Source organism: Caretta caretta, chromosome 18 (assembly GCF_965140235.1).
Source record: "Caretta caretta isolate rCarCar2 chromosome 18, rCarCar1.hap1, whole genome shotgun sequence".
NCBI lineage: Eukaryota > Metazoa > Chordata > Testudines > Cheloniidae > Caretta > Caretta caretta.
Genome location: NC_134223.1, coordinates 14,537,058 through 14,564,813, shown reverse-complemented (window position 1 = coordinate 14,564,813; position 27,756 = coordinate 14,537,058). Strand labels below are relative to the sequence as shown.

Sequence of the window (27,756 nt, the reverse complement as noted above, 5' to 3'; positions counted from 1 at the left end):
GTAATCATGGGGAGACGAGCCTGGCAGACGTGCTGTTCGTTTTATAAGAAGCAATTTGGGAAATCAAGTAGCTTTTAACTATTGCGCGGCCTCCCTGCCTTTTATAAACACAGGAGAGGGGAGTCTGACTAGGCTCCGGCACCCCGCATAAGCCCCAGGTGCAGGCTGCACAAAGCGCTCGCAAGGAAAGGTTAGAAACAAAGGGAGCCGTGGGGCGCCTGCTTTTAGCTGGCAAGAGACACTATGCGAGAGGGATGAAGAAGGGCTCCGTGGGGATCAGGGCTGTGCACTACAAAATGAAAGGCCCCTCACTTCCGCAGCAGCACAATGTCACGTTACAGGGCTGAGCTTCGATCTCGGAGGCCTTCGCCTGCCCTCAGCTGTTTTCCGTTCGTTCCCATTCTGTATCATGCACTCAGTTCCAGAAGCCATGCAACAGGCACACTTCCTTTCCTTGACAGGCACGCTGATCGCCTGCGACCGTGGGCTGGCCAGTGTGAGGTATGGAGGTAAGAAATAATCCTGGGGAAGGAGGGAGGAGCTGTTCCTGCGGTACCTGAGGGTGCTGCTATCTGAACTTACAAGGCATGCCAGGCCACAGGAGTTACAGGGAACTGTTAAAGGAGAGGCTGTAGAGGGCTCTGTGGGGTAAGCTTTGGGGGGTTCTTCCAGCTAGAGAGGCAGGTCCTGTCTATGCTACAAACGCATCTGAGTCAGGGAAGAAGCCCAAAGATTTTAAAAACAGGGCCGAGCCCTGTCTACGCCACAAAACAGTGCTTTAGTCCTGTCAGACGAGGTGGCCAGACAATAGCAGCATTTGCAATGTAAACAGAACTCTGCAGAGTTTTTCGAGTCTGTGGCCGTAAGTAAGGGCTAGGGCTAGGCAGTGGGCTGAAAGCCACACCCACAGAGGGGAAGGAGGAGCACGGCGAGGTCAGAGAGAAAGAACTGTGACCCAATCGGCGCTCCCATTATTAGTACCGCTATGCAACCAGTTTTGCTACTCTGAAATCAGAGCTGGGAAGTCAGAGGTTCCAGACTTCCTGGACAGACCTGGCCTGAATCATCACAGCCCTTCTCCTTTGCCACAGCTCTACGCATCAGCTGTCATCCACCCCTGAGCCAAAGGTGAACTGGAGTCACATACCTACGTGCCCATAGCTCACTTAGTCTGCAAAACTGGGCTAAGGGGCAGGGCAGTATGGTGCACATACCCCCCATCACCTTCACAATATCTAATGCTGCAAAACAAGCTTCTGCAGCTGGAGTAATCAGGACGGTAGCGTCCATCCTGGTGCAGTTCCACGGATCACACGTGCGATGCATATGATCGGGGAGCAGAGCCCCCGTAGCGAGATCACCGTTTAGTATCTCCTTAACGAACTGGAAATACCAGGAAGGACGTCACACATCTACTGGGAGACGGTGCCCAAGAAACATCCCCGCCAGTGAATTGCTGTCCTCATTTCTTAATGGGGCCCTCGGCACAAAGCAAGTCAGGAAGTGTGACACCTCACCGCAGTGAACGCTGTGCTCTTGAGGAGTACCATTCTGAACCCTCCCTTACCCTAACCCAATCCTCTCTGTACTCACGAACTACGGCGTGGCACCGCAACCTCCCATGTGCCCTGGGCCCCAGTCCTGACCCCGAAGGACCACTTGCAAGAGTGAGAGATGACTAGCTAAGAAGGGCAGCAAGCGTGCTAATTAACACCAATTGTACTGGCAGATTTGGGGATATGGAGACCTCCTAGAGGGAGACCCACCACTTATGTCTAAACAGGCCAGATAGTAGTGAATTATACTGAATCAGTGACTCAGGGGTGAAAGAATCCATAGCCAAGCCAATAAGCAAGGCCACCTTGCATACAGAGCTCCCATTGAAACACATACATTGAAAATAAAAGCCTTGGGCCAAATCCTGAGATCCCTGTTCAGTTACACCTCAGCCTTTACTCAGGTAATAGTCCCACTAGAGTAAGGACTGAGAAACCACTGAGTAACAGCCCTGTCCCCTGAGAACCTGAACCTAGCCCTTGCCAATTACGTTTGTTAAGCCCCGTCCTTGTTTTACAGAGAGCACTTCTGCATGCATTGTTACAGCATCTTCCTCCTCTTTTAAAAAAAAAAAATCATAGATGCCAGCTGGAGGCTTGTGTGTAGGGTATTAGGGGATTTGCACTGCATGCTGCTAAATTTGATATGTCCTTTAACAGGAGACAAATGGTTCACAAGGCTTAAAAAGTATTGACTTTTCTTTAACAATAAGCGCTAATGGCCTTCAAATAATCAATATTTAAAGTCATTATGGGGTTACACATTATACTGTTAAAACCAAGCATTCCATATTAACCCCATCTCGTCCTCCCAAATCCAGAGCTGCAGGCTTACAGGAGCTGAGACTGGTGAACTGAGAGGGTCAGGAAACACAGATTGAAAGCGGCAAGGCATGGAAATAAATTTAGAGAGGGTAGGAGGGAGGGGGGAAAAATGCACGAGAGCGCCACTTTATTCTGCTTTGCTTCTGATAGGAAGAGACACTTTAAACCTGAGGTAATGGGCAATTGGCACACAGCTCTTGGCTGGTTTGCAGCAGGCAGTTTTAAAACCCGTCCACAGACTCCTGCCCCACCAGGGAGGGAAACTAAATAAACCAAAAGGGTTTTTTGAAGAACATGTTTGGGGTCTCCAGGTACAAGGAGACATGCACCAGCTAGACGACATGTACCACATGATGGAATGATAGAAATGGCTTTAGACAAGGAGGGGCTGGGGAAAATTCTAACCGGTTTTAAAATCATTTCAGTCAAACCAGTCCAGGCCGCCTGGATCCTGGTCTGGGCTATGGCCCCAGACAGCTTGAAAACTGGTTTGAATTTGGGGGTAAATCTCAGATGTAGACCAGGCCAGAAAGCGATGAATGCTGAGTTCACTGGGGTTGAGTCTTGGGAGGGATTGGAATGGGGTGAGGCATGCAAAGAAGAGAGCTAGAGTGCAAAAAAGCCCGACAGAGGGCCCAGGTACACAGATGAGAAAAGGAAGCCCTTCAAGATCAAGAGAAGGAAGGGGGGAATGCAGGAGCTGAGGGGTGCCAGGCCTGGCCCAGAGTTAAAGTCAGCAGTAGCAGCAGCATTGGGAAAGAGGCACATCCTGAAATCCTCCCTAAGTTTTTAAGGAAAAACTTCCATTGCCTTTGAGGACAGTTTTGCCTGAGGAAGGACTTCAGAGTTTGTCCCCAGCGTTTGACAGCTACCTGCTAACCAAAGACCAGCCGGACCGCCACTGGGATTCAAGGAGCTACCAATGGGTGCTCTGATTTTCAGCCTTCCCCCTTCGAACTGTACATGGCACGTTTCCCAGCACCTGGGGTTTTTCTCTATTCTTTATTAACTCAGCTCCCCCCCACCTTCCACCCGCCATTATTTTATGTGCTCCCTGGGAAATGATAAATGGAACCCCAGAATGAATTATGCCCCACAAGTCTCTGATGCCGTGCAGTGTTAACAGCCACTGAACAAAGGACAGCTCCACACAAGCACAAAACACACACACGCATCTGAAGTGTCACATAAACCGCTTGGTTTCATCCATCTGCAGAGATGGTTCATAGATCGACCAGCCTTCTTTTGATCACCTGTGCAATGCACTTCAGATGCAGGGTATAAACATTTTTCCAGAAGAGAGGGGAATGCTAACCTCCCCGATCACGTAGCCGGGCCAAATTCCTGAGACCACCCCTGAAGGGAGAAGGTGGAGGTGGATGGAAAAGAACACTAAGCCCAATGGGGATAGACAGAGCAGCAGATGAAAGCACTAGCCTTTCACCTCTGAAGACTGGTTCAGATTTGAGGTTTGGCGGGCTCTGCTTGGAACCTAATGGGTCATTTATTGCACACACATATGCAGAGCCTGGTCTGATGAAGAAGCTTCTGTTCAAACAAGGATGTAGATAGCGACTAGTGGTAGGTGCCACAGGATAAACCAGAGGGCCTAGCACCCTGTGTAGGAAACTGGGAAGCCAAATGTCTCTCCAACAAAAACAAGCAAGCCCCCAAGAAACTCAGTGGGTACAAAACAGAGCCAAAAACAATCCCTCATCTCTAGAGAGGATGGTTTCCATCCCATTTCACATGGGGCACAGCATCATGAAGGTGGGGGCGGGTGTATAAGCTAGAGAGTTTGGAATCTAGAGCCAAACTTTTCCAAGCCCTTTAGTAACATTCAACTAACCAATCTTCACAATAAGAGACCCCATCTTCACAAACAAACCTCCGAGATCTGGGCAGCCTTTACTTCTGGGTCTGAATCTAGATCTGTAATTAACAGCTATGAATCTCTAGAATGAGCTGAACCAAAGCCCTGAAACCAAACACCCAGGAGCTTGGAAAAGTCTGGATCTAGATTCCAAACTCTCTAGCTTGGACAAAAACCAAGCCCCACCCATCTTCCTGAGCATTCATCAGCTCATAGTAATCGTTTCGCAACCCTCTTCACTCCTGACAATTACAAATATATACCTTTCCCAACTGGATGCAAAGGTCTCAATATTGGTCCTCTGCAAAAAACGTGGTGCCACCTTGATAAATAAACCTGGGTTGCTGGGTTTTTCCCCCTTGCCATAACTAATAGATGAATTCTTGAGTGGCTAATTCTTCTCGCCAGCAAAGCCACTATATTTGTGAACTGACCTGATCCCCACAAAGCTCCCAACAGGAAGCTGAAATGGAATTTTAACACCACGCCAAGCAGCTCACATCCCCTCGCATCATGCATTATTCCCTCTGCACCCAGGAAAAGAGACACCATCAATCCACCTGCAGTTTTCTCTGTGTGAGCCAGCTCCTTCCACCACCTTTTCCTCCACCTCCTCCTCCACTGCCTACCTGAGCCAGCTGCCTTTTAGACTTTCCACACCCTTCCTGCTAAAGGAGCACAAAGGCTACTTTGATTTATCTTATTGACAGAGACCACAGCAGAAAAATACAAAACCTGAGGCCAAGACCAACAGCGAGGGCGAGAGGAGGAGAGATTAACCCTCCGCGTGCTTTGTCTCTGCAATTTGTGGCCTTGTCTTCTACAGGCATTCCTAATGCCCTCCACGATGCAATGATAAAGCAACACAAAACACAGCCATTACGAGTGTGGGCAGCGTGATGCAGGATGGCCCCAAGCAACACTCAAGTGGTTAAGGATCTCTAAGGACAAATAACGATCATGGGAACCAATGTGAAGCAGACTTGACAAGCCCTGACCACAGGGCATAGCTGAAGCTGCCTGCCTCCCAGCAGGACCCCTGCAATTATCCGTCAGCTCAGCTGACAAAGGATTATCACACCTGAGAACTTTGCCAAAGGAACAGGTAGAACACACATAGACACAGCCTTCTTGCACCCTCTTCACAGGACCAGAAGGCTGCATACAATCAATCTGTCGGGTCAGCTGTGCTTTGCACACAAGAAAAGGGGCATAGAAAACCTGGCCAGGTCCAGCTAGGCCCACGGTGTAAACTTTTAATACAAAACGTCCCAAAGCTCCTCGGGTAGCTACCCGCCCCAGACACTTGGGGGCAGCCTCTGCAAACAGATCCAGCATAAAGGACTGCCCTGATTTACTCACTAGGCAATTCTACTGAAGTAAACGAGGCTTCTGAGTATATAGGCCAGGGAAGGATATAGCCCCTCAGTTTTATACCCATCAATTCAGACAAGTGGTGGTCTCAATATCTACAGTGCAAACATGCCGATAACTAGTGGGTTGCAGGTGGGCCCAGAAATTCTTACTCCATGCAATAAGACTCTCAACTACTTGCACCTTTCACCTGAGGACCTTCAAGACCTTCAGTCAGTAACTAAACATACTCTGTTTTACAAGTGAGCATTGGCATCATCTTACAGATGGGGAAACCGAGGCACAAAAAGGGTAAGTGACTTGGCAAAGTTCACAGAAAAGGTTAGTGTCAGAGCCAGGAATAGAACCCGGGAGTCCTCACTCCCAGTCTCCAATATAATCATTAGTCCACACTCCTTTCCATAGCTGGGAGTAGAACCCAGGAAGGAGTCTTGACTCCTGGTCCCCTGATCTATCTACTAGACCTCTCTCCCTCCATGATTGCCAAAAAGCACACAGATTCCCTAACTTGCAATCCCGCTGGATTACACTTTCTCCACACAAGATTTAACACACTCTGGCTTGGGCTTCATTATCTTCTCTCCACCTGCCTGGCAGTCCCAGGTAAATCCTGGACTTGATACCTATTAACATGCATTTTTAGGTTGCCCTTCCAATGTGCGCACACACACACACCCTTCCATAAGCGCTTCCTCAGCCAGTTTTCCGGCTGGCCTGGCAGCCTTCCAGGCCACACGTAGTCAGAGAAGTTTTCCTACCAACTGGCTGCAATGAAACGCGCCTATCGCTGCATTCCTGACAGGTCTGTCTACAGCACGCATCGACTGTATTGGATTGTACTGAATGGGTTAGCCAAAGTGCAGCTGGTAGGACAAAGGTTTATCAGGACCGCTCAGTCCCTGCACGCAGAGAGCCACTGGGCAAAGGATTCCCCCAGGGATATGAGCTGAAAGAACCAGTTTCCCCACACACGCAATCCTATCATTATTTGCAGTTTCCTTCCCACTCACCCGCAACAAGAAATCAAGAAAGACCATTAGCAAAGCCTAGAGTGAAGCCCTCCACAGACTTTCCAGGCCCCCCAGAGGGTGTCAGCCCCCGTGGAAGCCAGTCCAATCTCCTGCCTCTTCATTTCTCCTCTATCCATGCAAGAAACAAAGACGCCTTTAATTTAATTTCGCTCTGAACTCCTTCATTGTGGAGGGAACATCTTATAACACAGAGTGAGATAAATGATCTGGGTAAACCAAGTTTCCAGCAGCACTGTCTGAGCAAAGAAGCCTCACATCCAAGTCTTGTCCTTCAAAAAAAAAAAAAAATTCCCTCTCGCTCAGCGTCTGTCCCAGGGTGTCAGTTCCCTTTTGTTATTATCTGGGGCAGCTATAAAATTCTAATTTAAACAGTTTAGCATGTTCTATGCCAAAAGGACAGGTTACACGATACCGTCAACTCCTGGATTCCAAGGCAGGATTTAGACAGAATGTTACCAACAGCCTGAGACTCACAAACCAGGATCTGAAATGCACATGTGCACACATGCATATCAGCCCCATTCCCACACGCCAAACGAGAGCACATAAACACACACACACGCGCGTAATGAGCTAGCACATCCATGCCTAGAAACGTGCAAACACCAGCATGCAAGCTCATACACCCGCACATACACTGACCCCCTTGCACATGTATGAAACATGCAAGCACAAAGTCACACGTGCACATATCCCCCCTTTCCACACACTTACCTCTCAAAGACACACACCCATCAACGCAACCACACGACACACATCATGCACGCACTCACACGGACTCGCAACCTGGCACATACATGCCTAATCAATCTACAAGTCCCTTTGTTTCCGGTTTTACTGATTTTTGCCAAAAAAAAAAAAAAAAAAATCCTGAGTTTTACAAAAGCTATTAAATAATAATAATATTATTATTCAATTTTTAACAAACTTCCCTGGAACTTACATGTACAGAATTTCAAGTATATGAATATGCTGATTATGTTAAAAAAATATCCAACACATCACACTAGGTAGATGTGTTTCTGTTCATAATAAATTAGTCTAAGTATAAACATGAGACTGTCTGTTAAAGTATGGCTACGTAGTGGAAGTTACACACACCCAGGCATGTGAGGATGTGTACATCAGTATCTGAGTCCTAAAAAGAGAAGTGCCAGAATTCCCCAGACCTGGCTCCCTCCATAGGGATGGCGGCTTGGTAACCCAGTTGCCATCTCTCCTTCTGGAGCAGGCCTGGAAGTGGAAGAGGTGGAGGACGCAGTGTGAGGCGTCGCCCACTTTCACTATTTGTTCCTTTTTTTCTGTCCTCCCATCCCCCATATTTACCCAGAAAAGTTCACTTTCTGCAACAGCTTCCACCCCTCTTTTACATTTTTTTTTTTTTTTTGCAATAAACACCCATAAATTCCCAGGAAACTTTAAGCAAAATTAAAACTGAAAACCAAGGGCCTCATCAAGCCAATCCCCAGACGGGCTGCGGGGCCCAGACATCATCCAGTACCCACCACCCGTCCCCAGGCCAACCCCCCATGGCCAGCCGGGCCGCGGGCCAGCCACCAGTCAGCCACCCCCCTTCCAGTGCCCCCCAGGGCCAGCCGGGCCGCGGGGCCAGCCACCCTTTCCAGTGCCCCCCCCAGGGCCAGCCACCTGCCCCCCTCCCCTGCCAGCGTCTCCAGGTGGCTCGGCAAGCCCCGCCCCGGGGGTGGAGCAAAGCGAAGGGGGCGGGGCGGCGCCGTAGGCCCCGCCCCCCGGCCGCGCCGCCGGTACCTCTCGGGGAAGTGCGTGTCGCGGTGCTGGGGCAGCCCCTGTTTCCGGCGCTGGCTGGACGAGTTGCTGGCCGCGGGGAGATGCGCCTCCATGGCCGCGGGGTTCCGCGCCGCCGCCTCTTGCCGCGCTCGGAGCAGATCTGCGGAGGATGGAGGAGGGGGGGGGACAAGCCCGCATGAGCCTGCGGCCGCTCAGCCTCAAACCCGCCCCACCGCCGGCCGCCACCCCCCGCCCCCCGGGCCCGCTCCGGCGCCGGCGCCGGCCCCGGCCGGCCGAGCCTCCCCGGCGAGCGCGGCGCGTCTCCGGCTGCCCGCTCCCCGGCGCGGACTCGCCCCCGCTCCAGGGCGGGCAGGTGCGGCGGGAGCTCGGCGGGGAGGGGGAGGAAGCCCGGGCCCGGGGCGGCCGGCGGGAGGAGCCGCGTCGGGGTCTTTGCGGCGCGCCCGTGCCCGGGCTTTCCTCACCCGGAGCGAGCTGGCGGCAGCGCCCGCGGGCGCGGGAGGAAATGGTGTCACGGGCCGGGGGCGTTGAGGGACGGAGCCTTCCTGCCCGGCCCGGCCCGGCCCGGGGTGGGGGGGGACGGACACGTCCTGAGCCCTCGCTCGCTCTCCGCGCTGCCGGCTCCCCGGCTCGCTGCGGCCGCCCCGCGCTGCCCCCCCTCGGCCGGCTGCAGGCCCCAGCCGGGGCTCCTGGGCCTCTCCTCCAGCACCCCCCCGCGCCCCGCTCAGCTGCCCCAGCGCGGCCCCGCAGGGCAGGCAAAGCACAGGCAGCTGGGGCTGGTCCCTTCAGCTCCAGGCTGAGGGGGCAGGCGCTGGGCCGGTGCTGGGGGGCGGCGAGCCCTCCGCCGAGGGGGCTGGAGCCGCGAGGCATCCAGTGCCACCCCACTTGGGGCCCAATGCAAATACAGGCAGGGCCCAGGGTTTACGAGCATCCATGCCTGCCCTCTGCCGGGGGGGGGGGGGGGGGGAGGCCCAGAGTTCAGACCCATAGCCAAGCTCCCCTGCTAGGTTCGACCCCACATGGCTACTTTAGCTGCCCCCGGGGGCGTGCCAGGGCTGTTTAAAGCAGCTCCGGTCAGCAGAGACCCACCTGGGTGCAGCATGTCAAGACCTGGCTCCCATTCCCTAACTCTAAGTGCATGCCCCCAGGGCCCCTGCCCCTACACTCCACAGCTCCGTGGACACAGACTGTTGTAGTCCCATGAGAAGTAGCCCATGGGATCCAGGGCCACAGCTTGGGGGAAGGGAACTGGTTGCAAGAGTCACTGAACTGGGGGAGGGAAATCTTCCTATGGCAAAGGTTAGGGACAGAGCGACACTGGCCAGTTTGGCAAAGCCCATAGCGGCCCTAATAGGCCCAAACTGGTGGACTATTCAGAGCTACAGTTGACCCCGCTCCCCCCCCCCCCACACACACAAGAACAGACATATTGGGTCAGACCAATTATCCATCTAGCCCAGTATCCCGTCTTCCAGTAATGGCCAGTGCCAGATGCTTTGGAGGGAATGAACACACAGCAATCTGAGTGATCCAGCCTCTGTCCTCCAGTCCTGGCCGTCAAAGGTTTAGGGACACCCAGAGCAGGAGGCTGCAAACTTGAATCCCTGAGCATCTTGGCTAATAGCCATTGATGGGTCACACACAGCTTCCCCCTCCCACATAAAAGGCATGGCGCACACACAGAAGAGGACAGAGGACAGGTCAGGGTTGCAAAAGTTTTGCCTCCAGAGGCTCCACCCCACCCTCCCCATAGCCTCTTGCCCAGATCATGTTGTTCTCCCCTGACCCCCACAGCACCTCTGTGAACAACAGAACCATGGAGTTAACAGTAAGTCAGGGGTCTGCTTTCCGCCCCGCCGCTGCAGCAGTGCTGACTGGCTAGAATTCATATCCCAGCCCATGCTGCCTGCATATCCCTGCTGTCCTGTTAAGTCTCGCACAACACTTACTCTCCCCCTCACCTACCTGGAGCCTCAAGAGTGCCCAGAGCTTGGGGGGTGGGTGGGAGGGGAGGTTTGAAGGGAGGCGGCGGTTTGGCACTTGCAAACAGACTATGAAAAACATCTGCCTTGGTTGGGCTAGTGCGTGGGCCGCGCTCCCCGCTGGGAGGGCTTCTGCAGCTCAGCCTTGGGGCACACGCGGGGAATTCCATGGAAAGGTTTCAAGGGAGGTGGGGAATGAGTCAGGCAGTAAATCAGTCAATCGCTACAGCAGGGAGGGTAGAGCTGGCCGCCCCTGCAGCCTTTCTGGACAGCACAGGGCTGTGCACTAGGGGCTACTTAGTGGGAAGGGGGTTATGCTAAGCCCCATCTAAGCTCCTTGGGGTCACATCCAGTCACATCCCTCCTGCTTCACTCATCATTTGCAGCTGGAGATTCTCACTCATTTTTAAGGGGGGGGGCACCTCACGTAAGGCGGAACCGGGGTCACTGCAACACCCCCCTCCCCACTGAGCTCCTGCTCCCAAGCTGAGCTCACTGAGCCTGAATCTTTCAAACCTAACTCGGAGAGCAGTCTCCCGCTTTAGGCCAAGTCGCTGAAGGCTTCTCCACACAGGAAACGAAACAGGAATAGCTAAGGGGGCTGCAGTTCACACCTCAAGTTACTTCAGTGCAAGGCAGCATGTGCGCACTGTTATTTCAGAATCTGAATGCCCTATTGCACAGAAACATAGCAAATGCTAGACGGGATCAGAGCCATAGTCGTAGGGCACAGTGATTCTGAAATAAGCATCTATATACAGACTTGCATCGAAATAACTAGCAGTGTGACTTACAACCGCTTTGGTTCCATTGACCATATAGACGAGCCCTGAGCTGCTCTGACTCAGTTTCCCCCACCTGTAAAATGGGGATATTAATTCCTCCCTGGCAAGATCATTACAGCACAGTAATTAACTGATGTTTGTACAGCATTCCAAGCTGGGCATTGCTGTGAAAGTGCCACACTTTACTAATTATTCTATTTGATGCATTTATCCACCAGAGGGACCAGAGCAGCCCAGGACGACCAATGAAAACGCTAAGTGGATTAGTTACAGATGAGACAGCCACCTGCGTTGTAAGAGACTCTTTCTGGAGTGCTACCCCACCACAGAGTTAACCATCAGGAGATTCCCCGCCTCCAGGCTGGGCTCCTTCCCCCATGCTGGGCTTGCCTCTCCTCATCTGCCTACACACAATGCCGGGGCACCCTACCTCTGCACGCTTGCACCAGCCCAGCAGTGAAACCTCTGCTACTGTCTGCATGACACACTGGAAAACACACAGACAGGAAACCCCCTCCTCACACCCACTATCTACTGCTCTGTGTCAGAGGAAGCCAAGAGAGAGCCAAATTGAATGTACTGGAATAAAGGAATAGGGTGTTTGTTGGAGTATGTATTATAATCATCATCCTTTGTACTTCTACAGCACCTTCCATGAAGCGCTCAAAGTGCTCTGCCTGCATTAACCCCTTAGCCATCACCAAACTGTCATAATTATTAATACTGTGCTTGTACTGCTGTGTGACAAGTCAATTCGCCTCTCCATGCCTCAGTTTCCCCATTTGTAAAAACAGGGATAATTCTTTCCTGCCTTTGCAAAGTGCTTTGAGATCCAGGGCTGAATCAGAGGTGCTTAAAATTATGCTATCCCCATTTTACTGATGGAAAAACTGAGACACAGGCTCGCCCACGGTCACCAGGCATGTGTGTGCCAGAGTTGGGAATAGACCCTCACGTGTCTTTATTCTCAGCCCTGTGCATTAGCCAGAAGACTAGATAGTATATAGTCATATATGTGAAGAAAGATTTCCTTTTACAAATTTCAAATATGAAAACATACTTTCTACACATGCTTGTGTGTGCACACACTGCACGTGTATGGCTACACATACACACCCCTCCCACACAGGCTGAGAACCTTTCCAGAAATGCAACAGCTATTTAAATATCTGACACCCATGCAAGGAGGCTGGAAAATGGATGCAGCAAGGGCATGTCCTACAGCTTTCAAAAAGCTGCAGCCAGGCCAAGTGCCCTCCAGTCAAAGGTTCCCCAGCTCCAATCTCTGAACACTATCCAGCCTCCTAGGTCTGCTTCCCCCTTTCGCTTCTTCTCCCTCTTCCCTTCTCCCACTCAAGATCATCTCGCAGAGTTGCCTCCACAGAGTTGCCTCCACATGATTCAGCATGAGTCATTGACAAAGATCTAGCAACAGATTGTACAGTGCCGACGACAGTGGGGTCCTGGTCAGTGACTGGGGGTAGCAACACCAGCAGTGGCGACAGTGAGTAGATCTGAAATGAAGAGGGAGGTCCTGGAGCATCAAATCCAGGATAAAACCCAGCTGTGCATCATCACACTGCACTGCACCAGAGTTCCCCCTCATGCCTGCTTCAGGGCTGGGGAAGAGCCTGACAGACCACTCTCCCCACTGCCCCAGCAGCAAACACCCAGCCTCCCTCTGCATTTCCAGAGGTTGAAGTGGGGAACACATGGAAATGCAGCATCGTGGCTCAGGGGGTGGGTAAGGGGAGAGAAAGCCTTTCACCTCTAAATCACCATTTTATGCATAAGCAGCCTGCATGACACAAGTACTCTGGTCCAGTTCCAACATCACAATTAAAATTTACCACCACCCCGCCCAGTACTCTTAACAAAAACGAATGATGAGGAACACAGGAATTTGCTGGACGGTCAGCCAAGCAATGGTTCATCTCGCTCAGTATCCTGCTTCCAACCAGTGGCCACCGTCAGCTACATCAGAAGAAGGTGCAAGAAACTCCCCTGGTGGGCAGTTATGGAACAACCTGCCCCAAGGGAAGTTTCTTGCTAACTCTGAGTAGTTTTTGGCTTACAGCTTGGAGCATGATGAGTTATATCCCTTCTATTTTCTTTTCTATCCTATGGCATGTCACCAGGCATGTTCCCTTTACCCACGCAAGTGTCCAATACACGTCAACTGACCATGTTGACTGAACTCCCTTAGTGGGGGGCTGGGGTCCTCCCCTTCAGGGCTGAGACCCATTGGTGGAAGAGCAGGTTGGGGTGGAAAAGCTTGCACAGCCACCACCTGAGCTGTGGATAAACAGGACTTCGGTCCCTAGAGCACCTCTTGCCGCATTCATGTACATGCAAACTCATTAAAAAAAGAAGAGAGGGAACAAACATTAAAATGATCTATACTTTTAAACTGTAAAGGCACGTACGGGAGAGTGAAACCACCAGCCCCATCAGATCACATAAAAAGCCTGCAGAATTCGCCGAGCCAGGGACCATGCGCCTCCGATGTTTATAAATTAATTATCTGAAAAACCCAGGTCACTCCTTATTGCCATAGCGCCTGTAATTTAGAAGTCTGGCATGCAGCCAATTCCAGAAGCTGCATTGATCCGGAATGACTCCCCCGTATACCTTCCCGTCTCCTCCTCCCCTCCCGTCCCTCCCTCCCTCCCTCCCCCACCCCACCGCCTAGCCCCTCCTCCCGCACCCCAGAGGAGCTGCTATTTACAATCCTGCACTCTGACAGTTGGGAAATCGGGGTGATTGACACTGCAATGCTGGTGGATAAAGGTTCCAGGCACGGAGACGGCCTGAATTCAGAACACGGGATGCGTGTCGCTGGGAGGAAGGGAGCAGCCTACGCAGCGTGGGAGGGGGAATGGGAAAGAAAAGCAATTAAATTATTAACATTTTCTAAATAATTAACGTTACTGGTGCCTCCGTCTGAGCCTGCAGATAAACTGCGCTTTGTTCTGGCACTAATAATTTATAGCCCAACCTGTGGTGTGGAGCGAATCCAAAACACACTGAAGTTTTGTCTTGTCAACGTCACACAAGAAAGCCTGTCTGTGCAGCGTCCCCCTCTCTTCCTGCCCAGCCCGAAACCTCAGAACCGGCACCCCCCATGCTCCCAGAAAAGCTGAGGAGGCAGTTTAATCATAATTTTTAAAAATGTCAGGCTCCTGACTGCAACGAGCTGCTCTGGAGACAGAAGTGCTGTGGCATCAGCTACTCTGGTGCACGTGCTGTGCCTGGGGCAGGGGGCGGTTTCCGTGTCTGGTGCCCCATTTGTGCCCAAGTGAGTTGGGCCTTTGTGTTGGCCTGTTGTGAGTCTGTGTGAGGAGCCTGCGTACATGCATGTAGCTGTGTGTTGCATATGAGTTTACGCCTCGGGCCAGCACACATGCATATGTTGCGTATGGATTTGTGAGTTGCGCCTGTGTGTGTGTGCGCTGTGTACCCATGTTGTGCCTGTGCTATGTCTGCTGTGTGTACTGTACCTATGTGCAGGGACGTGTTGTGTGTCCAACATGCACATGCTTATGCATGTGGCACCTTTGTGTAAGCATATGTTGTCTATTGTGCTTGTGTGAATACCCAACATGCACAACTTGTGTGTTGCACCTTTGTGTAAGCATATGTTGTGCCCCTGTATTGTCCTTGTGTATACTGTACTTGTGCATGTCATGCCTATGTGCATTTGTGTATTGTGCCAGGGCACACTCACTGTACATGTTGCTTCTGTCTACCAACTCGTGTTGTGTTTGTGTGTCCTGTGCCTATGCACGGGCTGTGCATGCCCTAGGCTTGTGCGCATTGTGCCCCTGTGGAGAAGTGCTGCGTGTCTCTCCACAGCGCCTGTGTGCGTGTTGTGGGTGTGCTGTGCTCACATGCATTGCGTGTCTGGGAAGGTGCGTGCTGTGCCTGTGATGCTGAACAAATCCTAACTCTACATGAAACAGGATCACCTTCCTGCCACCCAGAGAAGCAAATCAAATCAAATGGAGAGTGGAAGGGGAAGGCAGCCTCTTTATTAACCTAACAAGCAGCCCTGGGGATTTACTCCAGATTGGAGATTCTCCTTCAAGTCTTCATCAGATACGTTGCTAATGCTTCTCTGCCTCTTCCCCCCCCAACCCCCTCTCGCTTTCTTTCTCTCTGGTTAATCCATGCCAGATACAGTTTGGCAGCCAAAGGCTTTGCGTAGAGAGAGGTGCAGAGGAAGAGAGCTGGACGTGGACTAAGGGAACTTGTGCTGTGTAATTTCTATCTCCCAGTGACACCTTCTCCTTCTGTGCTCAGATAGTTGTCAAATCTCTCGCCAACAATCCCTCCGGCTCCAAGGCAGCTCATTAATCCACCCCTCGCTCCCCCAGAGAGTCGCCCTGGGACACCCCCTCACTCACCTGCTCTTGCATCAGAAAAGGCAGAGGGCACATGCACAATTAACGGCTTTGTTTTGACCACAGCCAGTCCTGTGCCAGCATGTCACACATGCACAAGAGAAGGGAAGGTGTACATACAGACTGACACCTGTACAATACGTGTGGGCTCTCTCACCATGACCCAATTTCCCACTGGCTGCTTTGTGAACAGACTAGCGCCCCTATGGGTGATGCTCACGATACCTCAAACACCGTGCGACTGGCTCTGAGTTGGGCTCCCCAATATGAGGGACAAATACTTTTATTTTTATTATTTAATTAAAGCACAAACCATAGGACTAGAGAACAAACTCCCCCGAAGAAGCCGCTATATCTGCAGGATAATGGAGCAGAAGCAGCAAGACACAAACACCTGTTCAGAACTGGGAGTTGTTTTTAAGGCCTGGGTTGTTTCTTATTTTGCACTGATGTGGCTGCACTAGAGCAAATCCCTTGTGGAGACAAGTTGCACCAGTGTAAAGACGGACTGGCACCCACGCAGCTTATCCGACTTTAAGTCTATGCCAGCATAAAATACCTCCTACACTGGTGCAGCACCATCCTCCCGCGGGTTTGCTCCATCCATGCAAAAACACCCCACTGTAGCCAAAGCCCAGGCTACTCCAAATTAAACAAGAGTGGGGAGGAAGAATCTTGGCTTCCCCCAACACCCAACCCAGGGTTAGACAGCCCAACTGTCCTGCCTTGTTGCTGGTGCTTTGTGGCTGCAAGGAAAGCAGTGCCTGGAAGCTGCCTACAATATCCTTGTGGCGAAGCTCTGATGAGACTCTCACAACAGGAGTCTGCTGGGCCCAGAAGAGGTTTCTCCCTTTCAGCTCCCAGGTTTACCAAGCCTCTGCCCACATCAGATCTGGTTTCAGCTGGTGAGGGACAAATTCATCTCCAGAGCAATGAAGTTAAACACCAGGGATGAATCTGTCTGTCTATCCCCAGACACACATTTCCCACTGGCTTATGCATTCTCCTGCTGAACAGTTTTCATTGCTTTTCTCATTCCTAAAAACACGGTGAATTTAATCCTCGTAAGATGGCAGGTCATAAACACCAGCTACAGCCAGACACACTGCAGGCAGGTGCTACGGGAATTTCCCACGCACAGCACTGCCAATGCCCTTCAACTACATCCTGCAATGCTTCACGCTACTCCAGTGCTGGATCCTCTCACAGAACTGCCGCTGCACGTCAGTGACCACGCCCCCTCATTTGTCCCAGCCCTCAGCCTCTGCTCAGCCAAACCTGCCAACTATTCTGGATGATGCCAAAGGCCGGGGTGGGCTTGTGGAGAGATGAGACTAGGCAGAGACCCACTAAATTCACTTCACTTGTGACCAAGTCAGACTTGCACCAAGGATTCTGAATATTTGGGTTGACCGTCTCCAAGACAAAGAGAAAGGAGGAAGGGGAGAGGACCCCGCGCTGCTGATATGCCTCTAGACCTGCTGCAATCACAAGCTAATTGTCTAAGCTTCTCAGAAGCAAAGCTCACAGCAGAGCCACTCCATTCTCACCGCGAGGTGTTGTTACAGCTGCTAGATAAAGTATCAGAGATCACAGGGAACTTAATTCAACGCGTTACAAATCCAGCCCATTCCTCCCCCCGAAAGCTCGTACCACCGTGGCTGGGGACTGCCATGCTGTTGGCCAACTGGTAGAGACGCTGCTGCTCCTCGAAGGTGCTGTGTTCGTTCAGAGCCGACATCATCCGCCTGTAGTGTTCCTCCGGGGTCATCTGAGTCACCACGTCTTCGAGCACGGGCGTGTGGGAATTGTCTGAAGAGCAGAAGGTTTTAAAAGAGAGAGAGAGAGAGAGAGAGAAGACATCACATCAGTGCAGGAGGACCAGAGGACTAGGCAGAAAACGAAAGTCAAGTGATATCCTCCCTCAATACCACAAAACACATGCCTATGAACCTGACACACAAAACCTCCAAATTTAACCCTGCCCCCCCCGACACAAATGCATAGGCACCCAACCCCCCCCAAACACATGCACACCCCCCCAACACACAAAATCTACAGACCCAACACCCCCAACCACGTATATATGCTCCCAACACCCCTTCCAAACACACACACGCAACACAAAAAACTTCAAACTCAGCACATGCACACACACACACTCTTACACACTTGGTGGATGCCAAGAGTGTTACATTACAATCAAACAAAATTACAGGCAAACTCACTTTACCTAAGGGGGTAAAGGAGGACCGTTGCTGCCACAAACACACGATGAAAGACGTACTGGATTCTCCTCCACTCCCCTGGGGGATGCTAGTTCTCTTTTCAACTAACGCCTAAATAGACACCCACCCCTTTTTTTCAAGCCTGCCATTTGGAACATGCTTGGAGGAGGTGGCTACAGAGAGGGGCAATGTGATCCCTCACTACGGAGATGCTCATTGCTCAACTGCTTCCTGTAGACGAGTTTGAGAACCGCAGTACAGGTAGCAAGCCACTAGTTTTGCTAGGAGCAGTTCTGACAACCCATCCGCTCAGCTATCAAAAGGGAAGTTACGGAAACAGGCTCTCTAGGTACTCGTACGGCTGAGCACCCCAGTCATGACAGTTTTTATCTTCACAATACTCCTGTGAGGCAAGCATGGGGACCGGAGGCGCAGGACAGAGTAAGGGATTTGCCAATGGTCTGTCACACAGAGAATCTCTGTGTGTGCTGGGAACTGAACCCAGGTCTACTGAGCCTGAGCCCAGCACCCTGCCCACAATTCTACCCTTGAGAGAAAGCGAATGGTCTTGTAGTTCAGGTGTCACACGGGGACTCAGAATCTGAGTTCCTTTGCCACAGTCTCCCTATATGACCTCAGCCAAGTCCCTTAATCTGACTCTATGCCTCAGTTTTCTCATTTGTAAAATGGAGGTGATAATCTTGCCAGCCTCTCAGGAGCACTGTGAAGGTAAATTAATTAATGTCTGGGAGGTTACTACAATGTAACAATAGTTATAAAGGAGATGCAGTTATCACACGCCCCCTTCCATGCCCCAACTGGTTTGACTATTCGCAAGAGAGGAGCAGCGATTGTCACTTATTCAGAACGCTGCAGCCTTGACCTACACCTCATGACGATGGGTGCTGTGAAGAGGCAGAGGACAACTCCACAGATTCCCTCGTTAGCGTAAGTAGCTGAACAAGAATCACCTGATGTCCAAGTAACAAGCACATGATTCTTACCTGAACCCTGAAATCAGCTGGACGCCTAGCCCCCAGCAGGGCCACAAGGGGAAAAAAGCCCATACAAACTACCCCACCCAGCCCTGAAATAACTTATGGGGCCAACCCTCCTCCCATTACTCACAGGTGCAGTACCAATGTCTCCAAGTAAGGTGGGCAAGTTCTGCTTCCCCCCACTGAATCCACTGCGATTGCATGGATCATGAAGGCAAAAGTAGGTTCAGTGACTAATAGATTTACCGCATACATTCCTGCCTCCACATTCACCAAGCCTTGCTCTCTTGTGTGGGGCTGAATCCCTTTCAGAAAGGCCCCCCGGGCAATAGAGACCCCACTATAGCAACCAGGGGAGATAAAATCCAGAGCAGCTTTTGTTTATTGTAAGCAGAACTCAGAGGAATTACCACACTCACGCCTTGGCAGGGGCTGCTCTCACACTATTTTATCTTGGATCATCCCCACAGGCAAAACCCTTTCATTACTCACAGAGAAACTGCCAACAAGAGCTTTAACGGGCACAGGGAACGGGAGGAGGGAGGGCTGCTGCCCATTGCATCGCGTCACTAGAATGCCAGCGCGTTGACTGAATGAGAGAGCAATCTATTAATGGAACCATTGTGTGCAAGCTCTGAGTTCTCTCTCCTTCGCTCCCTGTCTCCAAGTCTGAGCCTGTCGGGCCTTTCCGACAGTGCCGCCATGTTGGCCCCAAATCCAAGATGGCAGCAATGGGACAAATTCCAGTCACTTGACACTAGTGTCACCTGGGGATGCTGGTGCTTTGACTCGCACTCTGTCATGTGACTATAGCTATGTATACACACCTCTCGGAGAACCAAGAGGTCCCCTGGTCTGGATATCCCCTGAAAGGACGATCACGGAGGGGAGCAAGTGGCATTGGAAAGGCAGCATGGTACAACGGATAGGACACTGGACTAGGACTGAGGAGACCTGGGTCTAATCCTAGTTCTGCCATTTCCCTCCTGTGGAAGTTCAGGCATGTTGCTTCACCTCTCCTTCCCCGTCTACTTTTCGCCTGTCCTGTCTATTCAGAGCATAAGATCTTTGGGGCAGCGATGCTCTGCCCCATGTGTTTATCCAGCTCCTAGCACAGCAAGGTCCTGATCTCAGCTGGGGATGCTACTGCCATAATCACTTAAAAAAAAAAAAATGTTCCACCTCCTCCAAAACCCCAAGAAGAGAATGAAGCCGAAAAGCTTATAATATCCTGGGTTTCCAACCTCCAAACACCACCCTAATTCACACGGCTCCTTTCCCTTGTGAGTATAAAGCCCGGAGAGCGAGCGCATGATTTCTGCCCTATTTTGCTGGGGTCAACGACAGAGCTCCATTCAATTTCTCACCCAGCACAGCACTCTGCAACCAGGGCTACAAACTGCAACCACTAAACTACACCCTAGTGACGTGTTTCTGTATCTCGAGGACCAAGGACTTCCTGTGAAATTCACAGGTTCAAAGCCCGAATTGAGCTGCACCATTCTAGGAGTTGGACCCCCACCCCTTCAATTGGGTGCATCTGCCTCACAACCTAGTGACTCAAAAGAGGAGTGGTGGATAATTAGAGGCAACCGAGCAACTGCTTGTGCAGCAGGTGGCCGGTGCTTTCAGGAAGGAGCAAAGGGATTGGAATTCCCCTCCAAATCACCTCCCCCGACTCTCCTAGCTGACAAGACCGCCCACAGCCTCCTGCCTTCCTGGCACTCCTCCTCCCCAGCAAGCTCAGAGAGGCATCAACTGTCTCAACTCTCATCTGATGCTCTTAACTGGAGCTCTGAGGAGAAAAGCCACAAGACCCAGACCCCGATTTAGGAAAATCACTGAGGTTTCTTCACAGCCGTGTCATTAGGAAAAAAAAAAAGGGGGGGGGGGAGATAATGACACTTAATTACCATAAACTCTATCCGATCAGGCCCAGAGCAGATTTCAGGTGCAAGGTGGGGGGAGGAGGGGGAAGGGGCGGGGAGGGGGAGGGGGGAAAGCTGGATTTCCACACTTCTAGTTGGAGATTTCACATGACTCAGCCAGTGATAATTCCAGCTCCGTGGCAGCTTTGCTGTCTGCTCTTGTCATTACCAGGGGGTAATGCGGGAGACTGATCTTGTCAAATCTCCTCCAGCCGCCAGGTGTGAAAGGGACTCCAGTATCGAAGCTCAGAAGCAAGGGCCTAGACAGACATCTGCTTGTCTCTCTGCTGCTCTCCTGGCCGGCCCCCCACCAAGGGCTCCGTGCATGCAGCTCTCTCCCCATCACTCTCTCGCTCTGTCAACACAGCGACAGCCTCTGGTGCCCTCCAAAATGTCAGGGACAAGGTAACCAGACCTTCAGAGAGGGCAGGCTCTCCGCAGCTCTGCGATGCGGACTACGATTCCCATTGCCCCCCACCGCTGACGGCCTCCCCCCAGCAGTGACACACTGGGGACTTCACAACTCAAGGTGGGAAAACAGGTCCCTTTGCTTGAGACTCGTCCCCCGAGCAAGACATCGTGTAATTCCCCTCCACTAGGGCTTACCGCAGATGGAACCTTTCCTTTAACACCCACTAGCTAAGAGGCAGCTGGGAACAGCTACCAGCCCCCAGGAAGCCGGGCTCCCTTCCTGGTTCCTCTAATCAGACAGAGAGGGCAGCATGCAGCATTGCAATTCTCGGTCCCTTGCCCTGTGAGCTCAGCTACAGCCAAAGACTCAAAGCCAGAGCTGAGGGTTAGGATCATGGCCACCTGGGTTTTCTTGTCCCAGCCCACAGAGTGCCTGCTCCTGTACCCATGGCAGTCCAGCAGGGAGGTTTGCTACCAATTTCAGTGGGAGCAGGAGCGGGGCCAGAATATTGTTCTTCAATAGATGTTTAAGTGGAGAGAGGTCCAGACCAAACACATGGATCTGGAGATCCCCACATTTTGGGAGAGTCTGGATCTGAACTGTCCAGCTCTGGCCCTCGGCCAGAGCCAGGTCTGTTTTTGTAAACTAAAGATCCTAAGTAGTGCTGGTGGTTTGTAGGGCTATTTTTTTTTGTTTTGTTTTTTGTTTTAAGTGATTCACAGAAGGAAAGAAGAGAATGGCAGCCCCACGAGGTCATCCAGCCAAGGCAAGATCGCTCCCTACCGCGTATTTTCCAGCAGCTAGTCCAGCCTGCTTTTAAATCTCCCCATCTGAGGAGGTTTCTAACAGATTTATTTTTCAGCAGCTCAGATAGGGGAGGGGAAAAAAAACAAAAAACCCTCTCTCCCTGATTTTTCTTCTCTCTCTCTCCCCGCAATAACGCAGTTTTATTTCCTGTCTCCAGGGACCAGAGGAGCACATCTCCAGACCACGCTGTTGTTGTGGGAGTGAACATTTTGCTGGGGAATTGTCTCCCAGGGAGAAAGCTTCCTCCATGACCTGCCAGCGCAGCCCTTGCTCTGAGCCTCTGATACGCTCACATTTCCATATTAGACATGAGAACGTTCTGCTCTGTTTGACAGCAGTGCTGGCGTGGCCCCGTTTCCACCGAGATAGGGCTCTCTTTTGATCTCTGGTGTGTGCACCGGGGAGGGGGAAGGGAAGGTTACCACTTCGGTGCTGGAAGGGTTTCCAGCCCTACAGGTGGTTTTTCACTCAGTCAGAGAAAAGGAGTGATGTCCTCGGCTGCCTCTGTTCTCCTTGCTTTGTGAGACATAGCCACAGTGTCTCAAGATAGGCCGCGGGCGCAGGGTCACTTATCCTGGTCAAAAGGCCGTTTTGGAGACAATGCTGCCGTGCCCGGAGTTGCAGCTGCATCTAGGGCCGGCGTGTGATCTTATGGGATAGGCCCTTCCCATGGGGTTGTAGGCAGGGCCGAGGCAGAGTTTACACAAAGCAGGGGAGCAGCCGCCACAGGCCACTTTACAAGTGCCCGAGCAAAAGACCCCAGAAGATTAGCTGAACCACTGGAAAGCACAGATCTCCTCTAGCTCACCTGGCTCCTAAGGGAACACTGCCTGAGGCTGGTCGAGCCACTACAAGGTGCCACGCTGCGAGGGGATTAGAGGAGGGACAGGGGCAGGGAAATTCAGGCCAGGGTTTTGCCTCCCTCACTGGTGCCACTGCCCACAACTGCAAATTGGCAGACCCGTCTCCCGTCTAGTTTTGCTGCTGAAAGCAGCAAGCGTCCCACTGTTGGAAAGGAGATGGGGGCAATCCAGGAGCTGCCGACTCTGCACAGGGTGTGCCCTTGCATTGCTCTTGCACAAGCCCTGCCTGGGTGCCTTTCCAGCACCGCTTTAGCTAATTAAGTGATGTATCAGTGGATTTGCAGGTGGGCTCTTTCCACTCATCTCCCACCTGCACATGCATGGACGTGTCCCAGCCGCACAAACTCCCTCTCCTACCAAACGCCTCAAGACAGGTTCTAGGTCACCATGTCTCAATAACCCAACACAGGTAGGTGTCCACTTTCTAATACTCCTGGAGAGTCACATGTTTGCCAGGGTTGCTTAGCAGCTTGTCAACCACCCTGGGGGGAGTCAATCCCATCTGACAGGGGGAAGCGCAGGGGAATCCTGCAACAAGGAGGTATGGATGCAGCTGTCCTGACACAGTTAAAGGGTGCTTCCCTTCTGCAGCACAGACAGCACCCTCGGCACGTTTTAATCCCACCGTTGAATTACGGTAAAGTCTTGGCTACGGCTGAATTTGCAATGCAGGCAGGCAGAGCTAAAATGCTGAGTCGGTGTTTCAATATCTATCTTAGGCACTTATATGGCCTCCACCAGCATAGTATCTAAGTACAGCAGGGATTCGAACCCAGGTCTTCCAAGTCCTTAAGTAGTGCCCTAACCACTGGGCAATGATTCCTCTCACTCTTTCCTGTACGCAGGTGGAAGATGAGCTTCCCTACAACGTCCCCATCCACACTGAGAAACTCATTGAACGCTTCCCTCAAGTTGCCTTTCCATGTAAAGAACTACTGGTGCTACCTTAGGAACGTTATGTGACTGTGAACACGACAGGAAGCGTCCACAAGAAAATGTCTCCATTAACAAGAGGCCCACATTATTCAAAAGAAGCATGAGAATGTCTTCTCTAGCCTCTCCAAGCAACTCGCTGCCACAAGATATTCTTCCATGTCTGTACGGTGCCTAGCACAAGGGGGTCCTGGTCCATGACTAGGGCTCCTAGACAGTACCACAATACAAATACATTATAAACAATACTAATATCCTTGAGGTCAGAGCTCGGCACGATTCAAAGAATGAGACTTTGCAGAGATAATGAGAACATTCACCATTGTAGCAGATAGGTTACGTTCTAAAAGGACATCAACTGGTATGCTTCAAAGCATAAGCCACTAACACTGAAATTAAACACCCCCGGCTGGCCCAGGTCAGCAGACTCGGGCTCATGGGCCTTGAGCTGCATAACTGTTGGGTAGACATTCTGGCTCGGGCTGGGACCCCCGAAACGGGGAGGGTCCCAGAGCTCGGGCCCCAACCCAAGCCCAACTGTCTACACAGCAATTGTTAACCCACAGCCTGAACCCCATAAGCCCGAGTTAGCTGATCTGAGACAGTTGCAGCTGTGCTGTGGGTCTTTTATTCCAGTGTAAACATACCCTAAGTCAGTGCTTCTCAAGCTATCTGATGTGGGGGACCGGCAATTTTTTTTTCCAATGTGCGCGCAGACCAGCAGCCGATGGCTCGTGGACAGGCACTGGTCCGCAGACCACCACTTTGAATAGCACTGCCCTAAGTGACAGGGATTGGGAAGAACCATCCCCTGTGGGTAGGACAGTCCATGCCTGGTTATTATGGGGATTGTAAACCTTTCTGTGAAACAGCTGGTGCTAGCCATTGCTGAACACAAGATACCAGACTAGATGGACCATTGGTCTGATCCATTCTGGCAACTTGGATGTTCCAGGTTCCCCTAGTCTATAGCTCCTCTAATCTACACACAACACAAAACAACACCATTTACACTGCTCAGGGGAACCTCAGTATTCAGTGACAAATAGCGCAGAGCTGATCCCCATGTGTCAAAGGCCTTGTCCAGTACCTGGGGGAGAAGAACTGCCACTAAACAATCTCAAGACGTGTGTGCCAGAAGAGGGAGACTTTGGAGGTTTAAAAAAGATCCACATAGCTTAGAAAGCCTGTGTCAGTCTCAGGTTAGCCTAGTTTAAAAGCCAGGAAAGGCTTTCAGGGAAAGGAAAGAGTGGGGGGCAGAAAATGAAAGTGGAGTGGAGCTGTCACCCTTTAGGACTTCTGGGGAAACCCTGCTGAATGAGTCAGAAGGAAACCCCCATTCAATGATTCTGGTTGAGAAAGCAGGATTTAGAAAGAAGCAAAGGTGGGTAAGTGAACCCGGGGGTGGATATGCAAAAGTAAGGGTTGGCTCTGACCTGCCTCTCATTTCACTCAAATCTCCAAAGTGTGTGTGGGGGGTGGGGGGGTGGGGGGGGGAAGAGGCGGCTTTGGCCCATCTCTGCTAGGACTGGATAGTTTATGGCTTGATACTGCAACCAACGAAGTCAAGTAGTGCTGACGATGACTCCCATTTGTATGAAATGGGACCCTTTTTGGGGGTGGGTAGGGATAAGTGTCATAAATCCAAAAACTATAGCCTGGTCTTGAACAGCCTGATTAAAGTTTAGCTGCTTCTCAGCAAAACAGATTAAACTGCTACCACTGTGATTCATTTTCAGAGCATGCAATGGATAAGAAAGGGTAGAGGAGACCGAGTCAGCAGAAGCCTGAAGGTGGGTAGTGTGTGCTAACTCCTTTAAGGAAGCTGTGGCAAACTGTGGCGTGGTATTGCATAGCCTGACACTGAAAATCGAAAGCTCCTGTGTAATAAATGCATTTCAGCAGCCACAAAGGATTCCTCCTGGAATATAGAGGCACTTCTGATGGTAACTCGGGGAGGGGAGGGCAACAGGAGGACAAGAAGTGTGCAGATGAACAAATGAAAGGAAATAATTTAGGCCTAGTGGATGGTACTGGCTGGGGTACCCATTACACCAGGTATTGTTAGCACCTGACAGGAATTCCTGCTAGACTATTCATGCATTCCTAACTGGAACAATTTGGAGATAAGAGGCAGGAAGAGGGTACATAAAAAAAAATGATTAAGAAGGAGAGTATGTTTCTAGGTAATGTTAGCAGCTACTGTACCAGGCACTATTCGCACCAATTAGCAGCCAACAAGGATTGCTTTTGGAATACTAATGCCCATCTAATCATAATGTTGGGGTAGGAGGCAGGGAGGGGATTACATAAAAAAATCTTATTTAGAACGAGAGTGTCATCCTAGGGGCTGTACCAGGCACTGCTAGAAGGCGCAGTACAAGGTATTTTAGGAAGCAGTGAACGTTCCACAGTAAAACGCTGCATGCTGAAGCCCCCTTGGAGACCATCTGGTTTGGTTAACATGGGGGTGGATTCATTCCCCCTCCCTCCTTTTTAAGAATCTCAGCTGCCGGACTCCAACCTCGTGAAACAAGACCTGGCCAGTTTTTCTTTTTTTTTTTTTAAATGGCTAGAAGAGCACAGGTTAAGCAATAATGACTGAGGTGGGCATTACTGACAGCTAATTAGTCTGACCTTAACAACAAAGCCTCTAAGTGAACAGCCTGCAAAACCTCATTTACGCAACCCTAAGACGAACTCATTAACTGCAGGCTCCATTACCCATTCCACTTTGCCGGTCGTAAAAAAAAGTTTTAAAATCATGTTTATGGGAGGGAAGCATAAAAATAAATAAGGAGATTTAAATAAAAACCCTAAAATTAAAAACAAAACATTCCCCCCCCCAACTCTACAGATTCCATCTATAGAGGAATAACTTCCTCAACGCAGAAGGACTATCTAGCTGGACTTTTACTATACTCATAATTATATACACACAAAAAGCAGATGCCAACATGATAATGCAGTGCGTGTCCTGTATTAAATATCCAAACCAAGGCACACTGCCTGAAAAAGACACACACCCCCGACCCACCTCAGGAGCTCCTGGCTTGGTTTTTAAACCGTAAAATAATCAGTCTAATTAAGGGAGATAATTCCCCCCCCCCCCCCCCCCCCACACACACACACACACACTGATCTTCCCTCCACTCAGCTGAAGAGAACACTGTGCATTGGTAGCCTTCCTCACACACCCCCAGCTCAGATACTGGAAGCTCCTACTCAGCATCTCACATCCCTCCCTCATTAATTTCAATTAAGTTAGGTTCTTAAGAAAAGAAAATGGGGCGGGGAGAGGAGAGAGAGAGAAATAGCACTTACCCTTTGGGGACTCGCTTCGGGTTTTCTTGCTTTCTAAAGGACACTCACTGCTGCTGTTGGGAGAACATACTCTTCTCCTGCCTAAAATTTCATCTAGAAGAGAGAGAGGGAGAGAGAGAGGGAGAGAGAGAGGGACACAGAAATGAGAGACCTGAGTATCAGATAACGCTCCACTTCTTTCCCTTTCACAGAATCAACCAGAGAATTATTTCACATTTTGCTGCCCAAACACGGGGCGGCGGCGGGGGGGGGGGAGAAAAAAAATCATCATTTTGAAAGCCCAGATCTGCTTTCCTAATCATGCAGTCCAAAGGGATGTAATGACTGTTCAAACAGTGATCAATGCAGTGATTTTAAGCTGTAAAGTCTGAATCTAGTTTATTTCCTTACTGAGTTTCATCATTTGTTCGGCTGCCTTTTGTCCCTCTTGTGTTTCCACTCCTTTCATGCCCCGATGCAAAGCAACTGGGGGGAGGAAAAAGGGGATGGGAGAGGAAGAAAAACAATTCCCTCTGAATCTTCCTACCACAGTATCTCTCTCTCTCTCTCTCTCCTCCTAAAAACCTCAAGGTCCTTAGCAATCTTCTCCCTCTAGACTGCACGGAAACGCTCGAGCCTTTTGCATTAGTGCAGCCCTGCGAGCCAACGCAAAATATCTAATATACAATTA

General features: G+C 51.0%; 1 protein-coding gene across 8 annotated transcripts in view; it reads right to left on the bottom strand.

Annotated features, from left to right (window-relative positions):
• Nucleotides 1-27,756, bottom strand: part of SAMD11 (sterile alpha motif domain containing 11) — a 219,521-nt gene that overhangs the window by 23,759 nt on the left and 168,006 nt on the right. For 7 of the 8 annotated variants that reach the window (XR_007353257.2, XM_075121114.1, XM_048824757.2 and 4 more), the window contains 3 exons: nt 27,087-27,179; nt 17,247-17,405; nt 8,427-8,565 (listed from right to left, as the gene is read on the bottom strand). Coding sequence is in view for 7 of the 8 variants with exons in the window: in XM_075121114.1 (XP_074977215.1) it covers nt 8,427-8,565; nt 17,247-17,405; nt 27,087-27,179 (391 nt within the window). In the remaining variant the exon portion in view is untranslated. The remainder of the gene's footprint in view (nt 1-8,426; nt 8,566-17,246; nt 17,406-27,086; nt 27,180-27,756) is intronic. The other variant, XM_048824759.2, reaches the window with a different exon arrangement.